General features: G+C 42.6%; 1 protein-coding gene across 1 annotated transcript in view; it reads left to right on the top strand.

Moving 5' to 3' along the window:
• The window catches only part of LOC111263493 (putative phospholipid-transporting ATPase IM), a gene marked incomplete at its 3' end in the record, with an annotated part of 49,261 nt that overhangs the window by 16,175 nt on the left and 13,438 nt on the right, over positions 1-19,648 (top strand). The window contains exon 4 of the mRNA XM_086969665.1: positions 1,283-1,445. Within this exon, the coding sequence (XP_086825791.1) occupies positions 1,283-1,445 (163 nt within the window). The remainder of the gene's footprint in view (positions 1-1,282; positions 1,446-19,648) is intronic.

Below are 19,648 nucleotides of genomic sequence, written 5' to 3'. Positions count from 1 at the left end.
TTACGTATACATAAATGTGCAACGCGGATAGACTCAGTCTTTCTTAAGTTGTTTACGCGTTTGATGAGTTCTAATATATATATTTATTATTGGTATTACGTGAAAAGTAGTCAAAAGTGTTGTCGGTGGTCTAAGAGGGTCTATGCGCTATGAGGCTTATAGAGGGCGCGCTCGACTATTTCGACCCCGCCAAAAATTTAAATACTCCACGATTAGTAAGTAACATGAGCATAGCGCTACTATTTTCGAGATTTGCAGTATTAACGAATGACGAAAATGAAAATCGTAATTGCCCTACAGATAGATTTTCTCCATATTGCGTCTGTCGCTTGGATAAAATGCGGTTTGATCTTATTTTATCGAAATTTTTAATGGCGTGCAGCTGCGTAAATGGAGCACCCGAAAGATGAATTAAATATTGTTTGCAAGATGTATACAATTTAGCCAACGCTCTATTTTGGCCAACTACTCTAATTGCTAACAGGCAACATCTACTTGCCCAATCGCCCTGCTATAGGCATATTGCCTGTAACACTCTTAAACCGGTCTGACTAATCCATGAACGTGACTCACTACATTGTGTCCTCGACTATGAGCCATCAACTTAAGCCAATCGTATGTTATTGTAGCGGGATTGACATAGGAAGCGTCTTGGACAGGGGGGTCAGCTGGGTTAGGTGCCATAATTATGCCTGATGGCAGTTCGGAACGCGAAATTCAAAACAGAGGTACAGTGAAAGGTAACTGAGAGATGTAGCAAGAGCGTTTGTTCTACCCGTTTCTTACTGTTTAGCTTGGCCGAGCTGATGATGAACAGCAAGCTACCGATGCTGCTGCCGGGATTTTTTCTCGTAAACCAATTTACAGCCATAACGAAAATCCTGTAAACGTTCAAGCTGTTACCCTAACGCTGTCGATGCAATAATACATTTACTGAGGCCAGCACGTACCTATTCAGGTGCACGTGCAGAAACAAGACAGCTTCTCAGATAGCCGTTTTAGAGTGCATAAGTAACACTTATACATAGATGAATATTTGGACCCTTAAGCGTTAAATTAGTCCTTCGCTGGCTTGAATCGAAAAGGTACGCACGCAAAACGAACGAACGTGATCTCAACTAGGGAACGCTGTCGTTCTCAATAAGCGATCATCTAGAGGTACATCCATATTTGTACTGCCAATGACGAACTTCATGGTAAGCTCGGAGCATGGCCACCATATACATTCATATTGCAACACAGATTAACTTTTTTCTGTCTGCTTTCGTCCTTCTGATGGCAGGTGATTACTCCATCTCGTTCAGGCCATCAGCATTATCGACCTGAGGCCCCTAACGCCAATCAAGCTGGCAGGCCACTGCCAACCTCATCCCGGTTGAATAGAGTCGATATTTGGACCCGCGTCTATGAATTTGTTGGTATACGCCAGAAGGTCCGGCCGCCTGGTAAGTGCAAAATAATGACATTCAACATTGATATTGCAGTCATCAGCTTGCAAATGATCTTCTTACTCGCTACACACTATGCAGTAGTTTTAAGGCGTTTGAGCACATGTTCCGTTGATGACCACTTCTTATATGCTGTGTGCGCATGCCGAACCCTAGAAACTACCTACTGTCTAACGAGTGACAAGTATTTAAGTCGTACATGTTCCACACAGATACAACACTCTGGCGGTGGCGTAATTTTCCGTAAACGTTCATTTATATTGGAATATAAATGGAACAAAATATTGGCCTCCATGATTTTTGTGTCGAGCTATAAACGTCTACTATGTCTGATACTTAACGGGTCCCCTGAGTGAATATTAGAATACTGTCCAGTGGTACTCTACACGGTGAAAATATCAGCGTATCTAGCATATCTTTCGAATAGCTCAGCGGTCCATAAGGGTGGGTAAACACTTTTGGCCACTTGCCGTATCGGTGCAGTGGAATAGGAGGTCTCTTGCTATAAATTTTCTCTACAAGTCATCCATAGCCCCGTTCTGTTGCTATGTATGCAAAAGCGTCAATACGCTTTCAGTTTCATTCGTCAAAATGGCACCCAAGGAGCAAACATCTAGTTTAGCGACTTAACTATACCAGCCGTTGCTATGGGTCAACTAGCCAGACGTATGTAGTTTTAGGCTGGCGGCAGCCTATAGACCTAAGCGATCGTCTTCAACGACACGATACAGCCAAATCTAACTTATCGACAGCAAAAGTACTATAACTGTTAAGGTTTTGTTTAGACTTCAGGTAGAACGTCGTGAGGATGAGTGAAGTCGCTGCAAAACTGTCGTTATTACAGTTTCATTACGATGAAGGCACAAACGCTGCCCAGGTCCGCAGAAATGATCGCTGTTTGTGATCGAGTTGTCAAAAAAAAAATAGCCTAAAGGTGGTACTTCCTCTTTCATTTTGGAAACCACAGTGTGAGACAAACTTCTCGTAGTGGTTAACCAAACAGTTTATGAAACTATTGCGACAGTTAACAAGACCGACACGTATATAACCATGAAGTCGCAAAGGAGCTAGGGTATCCACCATTGAACGACTGTAAACTCAAAAGGGCTCACTGCAAGACGCTCAACTGTCTTAGTATGACTCGAATTAATTGTGTTTCTATTAACGGAACTCTACAGAAACGCAAGAAAATTGAGCCATTCTTACAGCGGCTGGTTATTAGTGATAAGGACGAATCACATACGGAAGTACGAGACGTGCGAAAAAATCTGTGGGAAAGCCCGGACTGATGCCAGGCATCTTGCGGAGTTGAACAGCAATAGCGCGACTACTGCCGTTGCGGCCTGATTCGCACCTCACTATGAACACCTCACAAGATTACAATAAGCCATTGAAAAAACCGGCCAAGTCAGTGAGCGTAGTTTTCCAGAGTGACGATGTTAGGTCATACACATCTTTAACAGGCCGGCAAATATTTAAACTTGGATGGAATATTATGGATCAGCGCTGTCGACCCATCTCGGTCCCTGGATAACTGGCTTGTTTTAGTGAGGATGTAAAAATCATTTGTTTTTGCCCAAAAAAATCACAAAAGTTTTACGATGACAAGATTAGGGCGAAATATCAATTTTTCTTTTTTACTAGTCTAACCAACTTTTTCTAGAGTAGGCAGCAAGTTATCGCAAAAATGAGAAAAATAACTTTTATGTTCGACCACTACGAGTAAGTATGGCGTGGTGTACTTTTAGGACTGTTTAGGACATTCTAATTATGGCAATATTGAGCTTGCGAGTTTCCAAATATCTGCAGCGCGTCACTGGGAAAATTGGAAAAGACTGTGCTCTTCATGGTACAAAGCTATGTCGAACGTCGACAATGCGTACAGATCTGATCTCAGCTAACAGTTGATAGATGATACTAACACGACCAATGTAGCGTCTCCCTGCAAAAAGCTCCTTTTGGACGTTCTATCTATAAGGATCAAGCATTTGTATAAATAGATCTGAAGTATGTTCTAATATACTACAGCAGGAAAAAAAAGAAAGATGGCAAAAGCATCTGTAATCTGCTACCCGTCTTATATATTTCAATATAAACCTCAAAAGCTTTTCGATCTTTCTTCAACTATGGCTTCCAAAAAGAAGCATTAGATGTTAGTAACGGGGTCATGTGAATGATAAACAAGACTTTCCGTTGGGTATTATAAGAGAAACACATTCGCTTGGCGGTGCGATGCGTTTGGCAAGGTTTTCATTTACATTGTTACTTTAGCCCGGTGACGTTGCAGTTCATCTTGGCAAACATCGGACATCAAAATGCTAAGGGGTTCAGTGAAGCAACACATTGCTAGAACAGAAACACATAGCCGCCTTATCGCATCGCAGATGGGGTTCGTTGTAATCGAACGTGTGAAGTAGTCATCCTAGATAGATACCTGAAATTAGGTAGTAAGGTTATGTGAATCAATACGACCTTTAGGCAAGTTTACTATTTATCGCTGTTACAATTCCCCAATCTGCATATACATGGTGCATTGAAATCGCTTACCACTGTGACTGCATGATTGAATGCCTTCAAACAGCTTCACTTTCTCTGAGTCTGACGATGAAGGAATGAGATGGTTTTAAGACAGACGATTGATTCAGTGCTCCGTTACTTCAGTAATGGCAACCAGCAATCTGAGCTAAGGACAAAAAACTACTTCAATCAACTATTCGTAGGCCATCGAGGCTCTAACGCTTTATTCATTTCGTTGAGTTCAAACGCAAATAAATGGCGCCAAAAGATGAATTGGCGTTTTTTTGCAAACTAACTCATTCTACCGACTGGTATGAGAAGTGTAAATATTGTTCCTGCTGGTAATGTATCGACATTTTGCGACAGTCAAAGGTTTAACCTATGCGTTCTAGAAATAGCAAAAAACCTAGAACGGAAATAACAAAATAATGGAAACAAAGTTAAATTTATTTTTGTTTGTCTCAGTTTTTATAGCACAGGCCTATTCGACTGTGTAAAAATTAATAATCCTGCCTAATGTCGAACTAGTAAACGTGCTGGTTTTGTCATGGGTCGCCATGTGTAGACAGCCGCGTCTACCGAGTATTAACCTTTATGTAGTATTCAACAGTAACGAAAATAACCGGATCCTATATATATATATATATGTACATTTTGGTATAAAAACGTTCATGATAGCTTTTACCCCTTGCAACACTCAAGGCTTTCATCTACTTTGCCCTAGATGTAGCAAAGGTCCACTAGGCCACATAATATAATTCGTGATAACTACTGAATGCAGAACATAATTCAGTGAATGATGATGATACAAAGACACCTCGACGATTGTCCAAAAAAAATACAGACATTATAACGAAGTGATTTTTTAATATTGACTTTAAATGCAAAGGAAGGTGCCTAAAGTACGCTTGCGTTTGCCTCTCTCATTGAAGAGCGCGATTCTTCTATTGTTATCTTATATGCGCGCCTAATTCAAAACTTACAGTTAAGTCGTACTTGAAGTAGACTTACATTCAAGCGTAGAGTAATAGTTTCAGTATTCGCTAGTACTATTTTTCTTCTGCCCGTTACGATTTTCTCTGTTTAACTACAGCTTCAACTGTAAACTTTTAAGCTTGACAGTGCTTGCGGTAGTAAGGGCACTATGCCACATCATACGACACTGTAGCCTAGTAGATAAAACACCTCAGAGGGATGTTTGCACGGACTTCAAGTCTAGTCGAGGCCATGTAGGGACAAGCCTTACTCAATAAACCTAGTACCAATGCGTCGCTATTATATTGTTGTAGGTAGCAATTGCGCAAAGAAATGTTATAGGACACATCAGAGTGACCGATACCTGTAGCAGGGAGCGTAAGGTCTAATCGACCATACCGTGATATTAAGCCAACGAATGATCATGGAATGCATGATTAGAAATACTCGTTCAAGTACCTCGACTCAGCTTGGTCGGCTTGAGTGTAGTCATGGAAAACTAGGAGAGAAATCGGTGAGCTGAGCAAGGACATGAAATGTGTTCAGTTATGTCGCTCTGCCTGAGAAATGCTTAAATTAAGGCTTATAACATGCATAACTCGTACAATTCACTGACTTTCCATGATTAAATGCCGGCACGAACCAAAGAGGATTTTCTAGAAAGATCGAATTGTATAGATTAGGAACCGTGATTCAGGATCTATCCTGAAGCAAAAATATATCTGGACGACATACACATCCCTATGGTAAACGGCTTGTATTATGTAACATTCTTGTTCTTCGACACTATGCACGGGAGGTTGAATTTGATATTAGGAAGCACCATATTAGCGCTGATACAAGGACGTTTGATGCACTGCCTTTTGCGTAATCCAGGAAAGAGCCTTAGTCCTGCTAATTTGACGCTATGTTTTCTAGGAAGTTATTCATTTAGCCGCACTGTTAGTAGTTTAACAAGTCTACAAAAGCAGGCTGTGTGTGCACCCCCGTCGAAAAAAGTCAATTAATCAGCGAACCGAGGGACTGCCTTTCGGGACGAACTTCCATTACCTCATCACCGTGAATGTAACACTACGCGGACAATATGCCCTATTCACATTTGTATGCCCGTCTATTTATTAGGTTGCAGCAGGTGCTGAACATTGGCGGCCTGGTCATAATCGTCAGTTCCATCACTGCCAGCTTTCGTGAGCCAGCCACAAACGTGTGATCGTCCCGCATCTTATTCGTCTTTAATCACTCGTCAATCGACCTCGCCGAATGCTGAAGTTACGTGCAAATAATAAGGTCGAAACACGAACCGTTATAGTGGTCGCCAACGGCAATGCCTCCCCATCATGAGGTGCCTCCTGATCCGATATACAGCTGTAGCCATAACTCGAAGCTCCATAAGTTTACTAACTTGCATCACAATCAAAGTACTCTTGGTTACACAGTTAGCAACAGCGAACAGCAACAACTATCGCAAATTTGTGAGATTGATCCGGACAGTATTGAGTTGGCAAGTGGTGAACGAGGAACCCCGGAATCCGTTGGCGCGGCTGTTGCCACAGGTGATTTTTGTGTTGACGGCGGCGGCGGCAGAGGCGCGATTTCTCTATTGGGCCCTAAATCTTTAACGCGAGCAGCCAGCGAGAGGATGTCGTATCTTAGTCTTAAGACCACAACAACAGGCGAGAGCTCAAGGAGGTCGTCACTTTTAAGCGTCGTCAACGCAACCGCCAAATTCTTCGCGGGGAAAAAAGGTCAGCAATTTCAGCCAGTAAATGCGAACTTAGACATTTTTTCTGTAAATGTCCGAAGCAGTCAATCTATGATCCTCTCCCTCGGCCGGCAAATAAAAGGTAATTCAGCTCATTTGTATTGGTTCATACCCAACGGCCTACATTAATGATGCATGCGCAGTGAGAGGTCAGGCCAAAGCGATCCCTTTTTGTCATCAGGTTTTCCCTTTCCATTCATCTCAAGCCTATCGATATTTTACCGATGACAAAAGGCAGATATAGAAGTAAAGGAACCATATTTATCACATCCCATCGTTTCACGAGTCCCGTCGTTGCCTATTACGGAGGAAATTGACCGTTGAATTATTTTATATACGAACTCGAAAAATGAAAATAAACCATCGAACAGCGATCGTGATTGAAATGGGGATGTATATTACACCTGGGAAGCTTTGTCGAAATTTTAAACAATGGCCAGCGCGAATTAAATCCAAATGGACTTTTCTACGTGGCTACAATGTGGATGTATAATTATTAAAATTAGTATTAGAAACACATTAATGGGCCTTGTCAGGTCTTCTTACGATCCGAAGCTTAATAGCACAACATGGGAAAGAGAAGAATTATTAGACACGGGCTACTTTCTTGGCTCATATCGTTTGACCACAGCGCGTAAGTTAGGGTTACGGTAGTAAGTTCGAAAGATGGCGTCCGAAAACAAAGTCGAAATTAGGAGAACTAGCTGCGTTAAGATTCGTAAGTCCAATCAGTGTTAAATAAAACAGTGATATTGTTGTTGTAGAATATCAGGAAGTTGAAATGATCTTTTCGGCTCTTATCCGATATGAGTATTATTAATTGGCACGTAAAAGCCCATGTAGTATATAATTCAGGATTACTTTGAACGAAATTTGCCTTTATCCTACGACCCCCAGGTAGGTAAATAATATTGTGAGTAAATCTGAGAAATCGATACTTATATCCTCGTCCCTTAGCTAGGTACTGAAGGCTAATGGTCGGAGTGTGGTCCTTCGGCTGAACTTTGATTCTGCTCTAAGAGCTTTATTAACTGTTTTCATATTGTTGGTACAACGTTTGTGAAAGGACTGGAATAGCAGCGTTACGGTCCGTAAAGTAACAAATGTTTACCTAGAAATGTCCGGAAGACATGATGCGTGCATGAAGCAGTGAAGTTGGAATGAAAATATAATCTTTCTTCTGTAGTACAATAACCTCCATTGCACAATTGGCGTTTAGCTTTTAATTTCGTCACATTGAGTCCTACCCATCTAAAGGAAGCATCAGGATTTGCAGTTGCATTTGGGAATTCTCCACTGCACTTCAATTTGGTAATCAGAGCATCGTTATCAGCTGCACCTTCGCGTAGCATCGGTGGCGTGTGTGACTTGATGAGATACCCTCTGAAAGCTCTATACGCATTTCCAAAAGCCGTTAACGTAATAGACGTAATGTCTGCATACGGGAAAATGCAACGCGCTCATTGTACCGTATGCACGCATTTCTTCTCGTTCGATGTCGTAGCTTCCGAGAAAGAAGCTTTGTCGTGAATCTCAGCATTAGAGTCACAAGGTCACCATGTCGATATATAACCGGACAAACATTAAGGGGCGCATTACTCGAGCTAGTGCATCATGGATTCGTTGGAAATCGTCGGCAATCAACTGTGGTCCATGGTTTATGCAATAGGCCGGACAGCATTGACTTACCTGGCAGTTCACCCATACAAGGAACAAAATAGGTCAGATACAGTCGCTAAGGCTCCTGTCGCGGCTAAAAGTTATTGATTGCAAGTCAATACAATGGCAAAGTCGTAAACTGCGCGAGACCCGCTTTGCTACACGTTACAGAACATGCAGCAGCATAGGAGCTGGCTTTTATCGAGCTTGCTACAGACATTATCCACAACGTCGACGGGGAATGTCCCGAAATGAATCAAATTCAAAAAGACAGAAAGTTCACAGCAATATTACCCTTTTTACCTTGCTATATACGGCAAAAACCCGTTCGGGTCGCCTGAAAAAAAACTAGCACAACACTTGAGTCTTATAGTAGTTTTTTCAATTGTTTTATAGGGGGTTGCGCAGCATGTGGACCACCGTAAAAGACCGTTTTGTTGTAAATGAAATTACGATTTATTTTGGACCCTAATCTAACTTGAGAAATTTCTATCTACCGTAGTTTAGGATTAGATTTTTGGATGACAAAAACTCAGAAAAGCTTAAAAAAAAGACTCGATACGTTTTCGTTACATATTTGCTTCTAAATTAATCCCTAGTAAACTAACGCGCAATTATTGACTTATACTTGTCTTCATGGATGGAGCAAATTCCTATTTTCAAAGTTACTTTAATTCTAATAACTTGTAGGCGCTTCAGCAAAGCCCTGCATAAGTTTGCTCAAACTAACATTTTTTGAGCATACAGCAAAATATAATTCATATGCATTGCCTTAACACTTTAGAAGTTCTTTAACAAGAACAAACCGTCTGATTACTCAGTGCGATCCACTCCGAAGCTTCTGAAGCTCTACGGACATAGTAATATTAACTTGAAACAAGCAAATGCTATTTCTGTAAATACATGTCTAAGTTCAGCTATGTACATGATACAAATATAGTTTTAGCGGTAGTAGGTTATCAGATAAGTTAGTGGTAAATTAATAGCATGCAGTACGCTCGCTAGTAATTAGCTGTAACTTATTACGGACCTCAATAGTCGAACCACTCGTTCCTGAACCAATAGTTATTAACGCTTTAAGTACGAACATCTTTGAAAGGCGATGGTACGTTGATTATCGTGTTATCGTGGACGACTAGTTTGGCATTGACCCATTAAATATACCAGCTAATGAAACGTTCCGATACCATGGGATTGAGCAGGATTGATTTCTAGAAATGCCATGTTTTGCGCTGACCCTAAATCTATCCGTGATGAATAAACTGATCCTACGTATAAATCTGCTCCTTACTAAAAGCAAAGCAAGGTCTAAGGGTGTCGCATCTTTCGAGCTCTACATGTTTGCAAGCCAGTCTTGGTCTCGTCCGTTGTTCTTACATGGTTTTACAGTAACCTTTTATCATTCAGTGCAAGTCGGATTCGAATCTGCAGTAACTGATTTTTTCGTTGGTGACCTGGCTGCCTGGTTCACTCAAGACTGTCTGAAAGACGTAGGTGCCTTCTGCGTAAGCCTTGACAACTGATTGACAAGGTCAGTTTACCCACCCATGTCCCAGTTCGTGCTCAAATCATCCTTCATGATTGTCACTTGATAACTTCATGACTCAAACATCATGTCCCTTAGTACACTTAGAGACAGCGTTATCTTCTTGGAATATAGTTGCTGTTTTAACCGAGCGTTCAGCGGGATGATGCTGCATTTATGGAATGCTGGAGTAGCCAAAAACTGTAAAGAGCCAGAGATCCAGGCCTGAAAGGCGTATCGCACAGGTGTTTGCGGTCTATTTAATATTGAAAGCGATCCGTCAGTTGGATTTAGAACCACCAGACCTCGTTGCGACAGGGATAGAATAGGGCAAACGACTGTCGCGTTTCCTGTGCTTTCCTCCTACCTGCACCTAGAGGTGAGACAATAAATAACGTCTCGCTTTCCCTCAGGTCAATATAACCCGTCCCACCTACCGCCACCGCCCGCGACATTCGGCCACAGCGTGTAATGATAACCTATAAGCGTCGCTTGAATACATCGTCAATAAAATCGTAGGCGTGTCAGAGAGCCACTGTAAACAACCCTATAGGCTTGCCTTTGTTCCTGCTTTGAGGAGGAAGACCTGAATTGCATGTATTCAGTTTATTGGACAATTAATTAGTCATTCTATTTTTATGAAGTGGATTCTATTTATGTGGAGCGTCATCGGCTATCCCTGGTTCGCTGTAGCCAGGTACTTAACCTACTAAATCATCGTGCCGATGTTTTAGGTCTCATAACGTTGAACTGTTACTTATTTTAATTAGAATAAGAACAAGATTCGTGCAGTCTAAGAGACTCGATGAGGGTAAATACCATTTCTAAACTATGTCATTTAGGATGTAATGACGCACGTAAGTATCAACGTACATACATACGCAGCAACCGTGTATGTATCCGTCGTATCCAGAGTCTGTTGTCACAGTTACGGCGATGGCAATTAAAACTCGGCGATGCCACGCGAGCTAGCTAATGTATTAACGCGGGCGGATCACGGTGGCATTTCGAAATCTCCTCTGACTTCATAGAACCACCATTCGTCGCTCCGGAAGCCAGCAACGTCTGTTTCAGGGTGGTGTCATCTCCGGTGGCAACTGACTATAAGAACCTGCCGTGAAGGTGGAGTTCGCTAACGTTTTTTGCTCGCTGATCACTTTGGCAGGCGCTACGTTGTGACAGTCGACTTTGCCACCAGTCGTATTTTTCATCGCAGAATAGATGCTGCAAGATGAAATTATATATAATACTTTGTCAAAATGAAATCTTTCGGTGTTCTTAATTCGACGATTAATTAAATCGTTTTAACACCAATGTTAATCTGTCTGTTTAACGATCATTTTCACAGTAGTAAATTATAGGTAATCGAGTAATGTTTTTTTTTTTCGGTAATAATATGGTTAACGTCGGCAACGGATTAATTCCACTTAGTGCAGCGTTCTTTGACGGCTTATCATGACCAGCACGTGTCAATCGATCTACTGGGCCTTTGGAAAGCAGTGTATTACCATATAATTGAGAACTTATTTGATCGAGGTGCGACATTAGACCGAGTTGCGTGTTTGGTCCCCACGCAATTCCAGGCGACCAATGAATAAACCTAAGGTTCGAAACTGTAGGACAGTTTGAGATTTACGCCTTAGTTAAGGATGTAAGATTTTGGCCAGTTAATTTACTCTTGTACATGGCACATAAGAAGGTATAGATGTCCATAACTAATGATACTATCCGATTATGTAACCGGGATTACGATCGTATCAGAGCTTTGGCCAGCCCCATCAACGAACCGGCTAACGTCTAAAGTAACAAACATTTCAGTAGCGAAATCTGTGTACTTTTTAGAACTTCCCAACACTCCATCACGTTTGGCGGGAAAATCGTTGAGTTCATCCGGAAGACATCTTGGCAAGACATTCGATCGAGAGTGGCCCAATTATTTCCTCACATTTGCATTACCATGCTATCTGGTCTTGGGGATAGGGGTTTCCCCGATATATTCCGCTGCACTGTTACGGCGCGTACCGTCAACATCTTGATTCCTGGGTATTTCGTCGCCATAAAGATGAAGTGTCGAACGATCGTATTTTTCCTGATAACAGCACGTTATTATTACAGTTGGTGACAACGAGAAGAAAGTGAGGGGCAAGTCGCAAGAAGGCTGGTTAAATCGAGAATAGACGAAGTAGTTACCCAATACGCAAGGCCATCGTCGGTTTTAAAGCGTTTAAAGAGCGAGTTGTTGCCGAAGCTACAAATTTTAGCTATCCGAAGTATAAGCAATGGATTGGGATTTCGAAGACAGCAGCAGGTATTTACGGCTAGTCACATAAGCGTACGTTTGAGGCTGACTATGGTCTTTTGCTATGCCAGCTTATTACTGATCTGTTGTAGGCAGCGAGGGGACGCAGAGTGTTATCTGTTCCAGCAATTTCATCGAAAGTCAAGAACATCAAGCGAGAGGATATCATGCGCGGACTCAGCATGTTGGGATACCGTTCAAGGCGTTCCTGTAGAACATCCAGAAACCGTGTCTATGTGACAGTCTCGTTAAGTACCTGTCGATGGCGCTGTCGCCTGACAGGCATGTGCGCGACTGCCGAATCGCTAGACCCGAATTGTCGCCAGAGTCAGCTAGCGTGGCAGATACAAAGCCCCTGATGTTTCTCACCGTCGAGTTGGGAGGTCTAAAGGAAGGTGATGTTAAAAGGCTGCAACAAATAGGTCGTCGTCTGAATGAAATTACTTTACACTGAAAAAATGTTCCTGGGTGTGTATCAACGGCTTCCGTGGCGAATCAAAGGGAACCACGCTGTTCCCAAGCGGCAAAACATGATTCCGTGGGCGTGCAATCTACCTGGAAAGACGAGTGGACATGCAGACAGTTAAAAGACAGTACAAACGGATACTAACACGCTTTCACATCGGCCACGGCGTACCCTCAGGTCAGTAAGGTGGAGACGTAATGTGAAGATTGGCAAAAGCTTAACAGGTCGAATTCATGCACTCTTCTTCAGTTCGAGGAAACCTGTAGACAGAGAGATTGTCGGTTGGAGAGAATGCCAAGGTTTGTGCAGGTAAAAGGGTGTTCTCAACAAGGGGAAAATTCGATACGCGTAAATAAAATAGGTACCGTAGTATTCTATGGAGCGCACGAAAATAATCAAACAACTTCATCAAACGTTTCCGCTACAGCAAACCTAGCTAGCTCTTAAACAGGCGTCGTAGCTAGTCTAAAGGCCTGGCATTATTAAAAAGGAACTAACGTAGATCGCGGACTATCCTATACCATACGCTGGGACACATACGTGAGTAGCGCTCTCGAGTGCTTCAGCGCGTACAAATAATTGTTAATCCCTAGGTATTTCCGTCGTGCAGAGCGAATAAATCGCAGCTGTGAAGGTACTAGGGTATCGCTGTACATGGTATCAACAATCTGATAAAAGGCCATTAAAATTAACACAGTTATATTGGTCCGGCCATTCTAATTATCGGTTAACATAATTATAGACGTTTAAAGTCTGTTCTTTGATGCACAAATCTGTATCCATCCGTCATGAATGAACTACACTGAACCTTCATAGCGATCAGGCTTCTAGAAACGTTCTCAGGAGCGAACATAGGATGTTGCTAGGGGAATTTTAGCTGGGATTTAGTGGACATCTCGTGCAGTAATGTCCTGTTTTCAAAGGCTCGTACGATACACGAGACTGTCATGAGATCTTCAAGTGATCGGTTTTTCAAATAGACGCGGCTGAATTCGAATGTTTAAGTGAAAGGGTAAGTGAATATGCAAACATAAACCCTTCGCAAGTTGAAATGTTAGCATTAGCAAAGAGGAAGCAATATTCATCACTCTGTTCTGTCATCTTCAGATTAGTGTAAAGTATAGTTGGATTGCCTTGGTTCGATGACATTAATTTGTGTAGCGTTCTTTTTTTTTATGTGAGAACCCTGTACTGCACAATTTACGTTAAATAAGAGCCTTTAACGTTTACGTCTATGAGACTTCACGATGCGAGCATTCTTTCAACATATAGACATGCTTAATGCAGTCGCCCGCTAAGCGTTTATAACGTTCACGTAAACAATGACCTGTAATGGTGAGTTCCTGTTGAATTTACTTGGACTCGCATGGTTAACTGCATGTCACCACTGCGTTAGCGAATTGATGCAATCCTGGTTACGACCCATTCGATAATGCCAAGTGACGGATAAAGACGTGTAGTCGATGTACTTTTGTTCTGTTGACGTTGATTTATGGCGAACTTCGTAAGCAGACACGGTGCTAGATAAGAAAGAAGGCTAAGTAGAAGAGCCTAACTTTGAGGTACATGTGTCTGCTGCGTGATTGTTATGGCGTTAGTGGTAATCATTGTAGTAAAACGAAAAAATCTAAAGAAGCAGAAAGAACGTAAAAGATAGCAACGTTATTTGTCTTTTGGACAACGCCCTTCCGCTATGATCCTGCCTGATGCTGCCGCTACCGGAGCTCGTACGACTTCCTTCGCCTTTCCCTTTCCCAACACTCACGATTTCCTTCCCTCATCTGAGTAAATAGGCAGCCAACGAACCTTTGCCATATCTCCTTAGCCGCCTATGCCGGTTCCCCTTAGTCGCTCGCGCAATTGCGGCGCCAGCACTAGTGTCTTGTGTCGTATTCTGTCTCATGTACACGCACGAACGTGAATGTGGGTGCGCGTTACATAAGCGGGGGATAATGGCCTTCCTCCTGCAATCCTCCCTTTCCTAGCCTTTGCCGTCGCTTATGACCTCGACGGTGGTTACTTTGCTCTGTCTCTTCCCCTTTTCAATTTCCCTCCGCCTTTTTCTTCCCAATTCTTGCGCTTCCTCTGATCGGCCAACTTTCGATGTCACGTCTGTGAAACAACCAGCCGTCACCGCGCTGTCGCTTGTCCTATTCCCTCCTTCTCGACTGCGGCCGCTGCTCTTGCCGCCTCGCCCACGTTCGTTCGTTCGTTCACGAACCTTTCTCCTTTTTCCGTTCGCCCTCTACTGCCTGAGTCTGTCCAGCAGCAGGCTATTGCAAACCCTTTCTGGCCCCCTAATTCTTCTGCTTTTCTACGCCTCCAGTCGTAGAAACTTTGTTTCGACCTGACCACGAAACCCACCATTCGTCAGTGGAAGAGCGGTCAGCCACGTGAGCTTGTCTCGTCATCAAACTACATTCTTAGAGGAAGTTTATCGCGGCTAGAAGCGAGAGTAAGCGAAAAGGGGCGTAAAGAAGCTAGGGAAAGCGGGCCGACACAGCGACAACGTGGCCCAAACCCCCACTACATTATTTTACCCCGCTGGTAGCGTTCTTGCTGCACGGTGAACTGCTATTTGACGTTAGAAGACTGTAGGTTGGATGGTTGAGGCCGATGCCTTTCTGGAGGGGGGATTGTGTGGGTGTTTGGGCTGCGTGCTGCTGGCATAGGAATATCACAAGAGCTTTCGGCTGCTGCGGCTTGTTCCTTCCTCCAGTTCGTAATCGTGGGTCCACACCCACGACTGTGGCTTGACACTCCTTGTTCATCCTCGGCTGGGCTGAGCCGGGCGGGACCGAGAATGCGTCCTTACCGTCAGCTCATCGGCCCAGCGGCGGCTGCAGCGGCAGTGTATTGCCACCGACAGCGACGGCCATTATCAAAGCACGTCGAACAACATCTAGTCACATTGTACCGACCGGTATCGTCGAGATGAAGCCTTAGATCGCTTTCAACCTTTGCTGCTTGTTCTACTGTGGCAACAAGAGGAAACCGACAGCGTGGTGCACGACTCAGCAACTCTAGAACGAATCAAGATAAACAACGGTGCCTATATTCTGAAACATTTAACTGAAGTAGACACAATTGCTGTCATGTGAACTGCGCGCATTTAAAGCATTTGTAAGAATGAACCGGTAATACAGACGACTTCTTCTGCAAACCTTTGTAGCTTTCAACATGAGGTAACATACCCGAAAAATTTTAGAACTGACTGATATACGTGGACGCTGACAAGAATCGCTGACCATATTATTGCTTAGACTTCCCGCTAGATTTCTGAAAATTAGGTGTCCCCAGACCTTCTTTTTATTATTTGCGTTACTCAGCTGATTCAGTCAGAATCGTCACGGTCTGTAACTTTTGTCTTCGGATAAGGATTTAGTTTCTGCTCCTTTATAAAAGAACTTTCATTGTGTTATCTGCACTGACATCACAAGTGAGCCAATTTCAACTATGAAGTTTACAATTCGCTATAGGCGAGTATCCATCAGACGCTGGAGCTATATTAGTACAATTGGAAATCTCTGCTACATCTGCTAACTATTTCTAAGGATGAATAGCAACCATTTAAAAAAAGCAAGAAAAGGTAGACACTTAATCAAATAACCCTACTGCGTATTCTGACGATGCAGATATGCCTTGGCGACCCATCTCCGATGTAAATTTTGTCTGGAGCCAATTCTTTAACGGCCAACGGTAATAATTTGGTATTTTTATGTATGGTACATACCGAGAATTTTAATCTATGTATTTTATAGGCAGTGCACCATTAATATTCGTGCGTAATAGGACTATTAGACAATTCAAAACCAGTTATTTATCAAGTACTCAAAAACCCTGTCTGTTTATTACTGATTTACTCATATAGACGGACGGTTGCCTTGCTTTACAAAGGCTCCGAGACAAAGCGGTTATATGTTAAGCGCCTAAAGAAGCCCAAGAAGGCGAGTACCTCGCCTTCATCCGTCTGACAACAAAGTATGAGACGAAATCCCCTACGATGGTTTGCACAGTAGACAAATTTCGGCAACGGACAGCAAACTATTAAACATCTATAGTCCTTACCACTGACCAATGCGACGAATATAGAATCTGTTGTCAAATGCTCCGTCCGTATCCGAGAAAATAACTTTTAAAAAGGTGATAGCCTCAAGACTATACGACGACTATTGTCAAGTAATTTAAATCATCTACGACACAGACCACATCATTTAATACCGGCAGCGCAAATGACAATTTTTACCACAGGTGTTTCAAGCGAAACCAAGTTAAAAGAAGATCACATAAATGCTCGTCATAGAAGTTATAGCAGTTAAGTGTCATCCGAATACCCAAACATAAACGTGTGGACTGCAGTGCCAGAGATCGCCCGTTTCAGCTTCAAACTATAACCCTGTCGACTCTATACGAAGAACACTTGTGTTCTTGAAGTGTTCCAACATGTGGCCTCGGAACTGTCCTCGCAAAAAACGTCTATCCAGAAAACCATCAAAGTACTTTGAAGAAAATCAATTCGTTAAGGATGTCTTAAAATCAATGACAGCATATCGCGCTCAAAAGCGCCGCCTTATCTAAATGTGGAAGTCTCGTCTTCGTAAAAGGACGCCTTTAGGTCCAAGATGATGCTTGGCCAAGACGCGTGCCTCGTCTATCTACTATACCAATGAATAGAAACAGATAAAGGGTATTGAAGAGGAAGCTGTTGTATGGTTGAGATGGAACTTGACTGAAATAATTAATGGTCATTCCAGTAAATCCTATTTCTTACAAATTCTACCTATAATTTCGCTTTGATTGCTTTGTTTGGTAAATTTTAACATAATGATGCTATTGCTGGTGAACTGTTCTGTAATTAAAGAACAAGAGCCCTGTAAGTTAATCTATTAAAAATACTTCGACGAGGTGAAGACCAGAAGGCTTAGTAGAGACGTCAATGTGTCTTAACCTCATGATCTATCGAAGGTTTCCGTCTCATGACCCTGGGTCATGAACGAGGTAATCTTGTACAGCGATGGCATCGAAGAACGTGGTTAAAATCGTGGCAGAGACGGACCGAAATATTTCCGTTCCCCGAGTACGCGCAGAATCTAGGTCAAACCTAGGCTCTGTTCTAAAACGTCCAGAGCGTTTTGCAGCAGTCTAAGACACGCCTAAAGCCATGGTCTAGCCACAGTAAGATCCAGTAAAGAACAAATGCGTTACGCAAATATACATTGCTAAAGAGATTTCCTCATCCAGGGTTTCTTCTAGAAATACAAGATACGAGCGTAACTGTATCAAGTCTTGCATATTTGTGTTGTGTACACGAGACACTTCGTTGTAATGCTGATGTCTCTGAGCCAGAGGGGGAACTATTCTCCCGATGAACGGCGGTCCCCTAACCGTCGAAGGGACCATGATCGAAACCGAGATAGAAAGCGCGGCAGTTCAAATGAAGAACGACGAAAATCCGCCAGTGGGGAACCTCGTGAACACCGGGGAAGTCGATCTAGCCCAGGCGGTTCCACGCCCCACGACGACGATGACTCTTTACAGGGAAACCGTCACAACTCACCAAGGGAGCATAGGCACTCAGATGGCGCTCTTCAACACCATCATGGACGTCATCGGTCTTTAGATCGAAATCATCGTTCCAGTGGACAGCGGACTAGAGAATGCAGGCAACATCGAAGTAATCGAAAAAGTTCGAACCTGAAAAATGATAGAGAGTCTCACGTACATGAAGCAAGGCCTAGCGCTACTTGGAGTGGTCATGGCAGTATCGGCAGTGGCAAAACTTATCACCATCGGGTGAGAGACTCGAGTTCGCCATATTTCAGTACTTTGGCAGGGGGAAGTGAAATAGGCGTCGGCGGCAGCGGCGGAAGGGGTGGGAGTACGGGTGGTGGAGGGGAGCCGAAAAAGTCTCTTACGAGTGGGGCTTCCAATGGCTTCGATCGTGTGCGACGTTTCTCACAAGCAATCATTCACGGATTCCGTGAGTACAATTAGCAATGGCATCGTATCGTTACTAAGTGAATCCAACATGTAAAAAAAAACAAACTTGCTGACTGCATATATGAATACCTACTTTTCCAGCTATAGGAAAGAATGAAGGCTGAGAGAAATCGATATTTAGTTTCTTTTCTTTTTTTTGATACTATTATTCTTTACATTTTACAGAACTTGAGCGCACGCTGCGTATTTCTTTGACGTGCTACATGACACAGTGACAATGTGTTTCTCTTCCACTTTGCTAGAAAAATTTTAGTGGGAAGGAATTGCAAAAAATAAAAGGTCTTCAAAAATGGGTTATCCTGACAGTTTGTTAGATTACTTGGATTTGGTTGGCAAGTAGTAAAATGCTAAACTTCTGTAAGAGCCCATTTGATTAAGTTAGGAAAAGACTCATCCTTTGCAGCTTCTAAGGATACATAACGCACAGAAGGGCAGAACGGTGGAGTCAAAGTCGTCCTCCTCAATGTTATTATTGAAGTAAGCCACTCATTATAATAAAGTTCCCCTATAATGAAAGTTATCTAAAAAGGTTTAGATAATTAATTAGGCATGAGCCACACCGAATAAAACCAAATAATTCCCAACAAGTAATAAGCTCTTATTTATCAAGGAAGCGATCATAAATTAAATCTAAAGTTAGCTTCCATTCATCTTAGCTTTCTTTATGTTAATATATACGGAGAATCGCGTAAGACATATGGTGATTTATGTCAAACATTTGTTTCAGGTCGTGAGCGCATGTTCAGGCTTTCTCATTCGCAAACTTTGTCCTGATAGCTAAAACATTCTCAGCTTGACGTTTGGGCGGTTCGATGCCATTCTCGAGTTACTATTTAGATTGGATTGTTATATAGCGTACGACGATACATTCAGCTCGTGATAGATGGTCCATTGACGGATAAGCTCGTAATTGCCGAAAACGGTTCAATTGTAGGACTTCTTTTCACTCTTCACTTCCGTATTAATTCTTAGAAGGAGTTTAATGGGGTTGTAACAA

Source organism: Varroa jacobsoni, unplaced genomic scaffold, assembly GCF_002532875.2.
Source record: "Varroa jacobsoni isolate VJ856 unplaced genomic scaffold, vjacob_1.0 scaffold_770, whole genome shotgun sequence".
NCBI lineage: Eukaryota > Metazoa > Arthropoda > Arachnida > Mesostigmata > Varroidae > Varroa > Varroa jacobsoni.
This window is presented reverse-complemented; position numbering and strand designations above follow the sequence as displayed.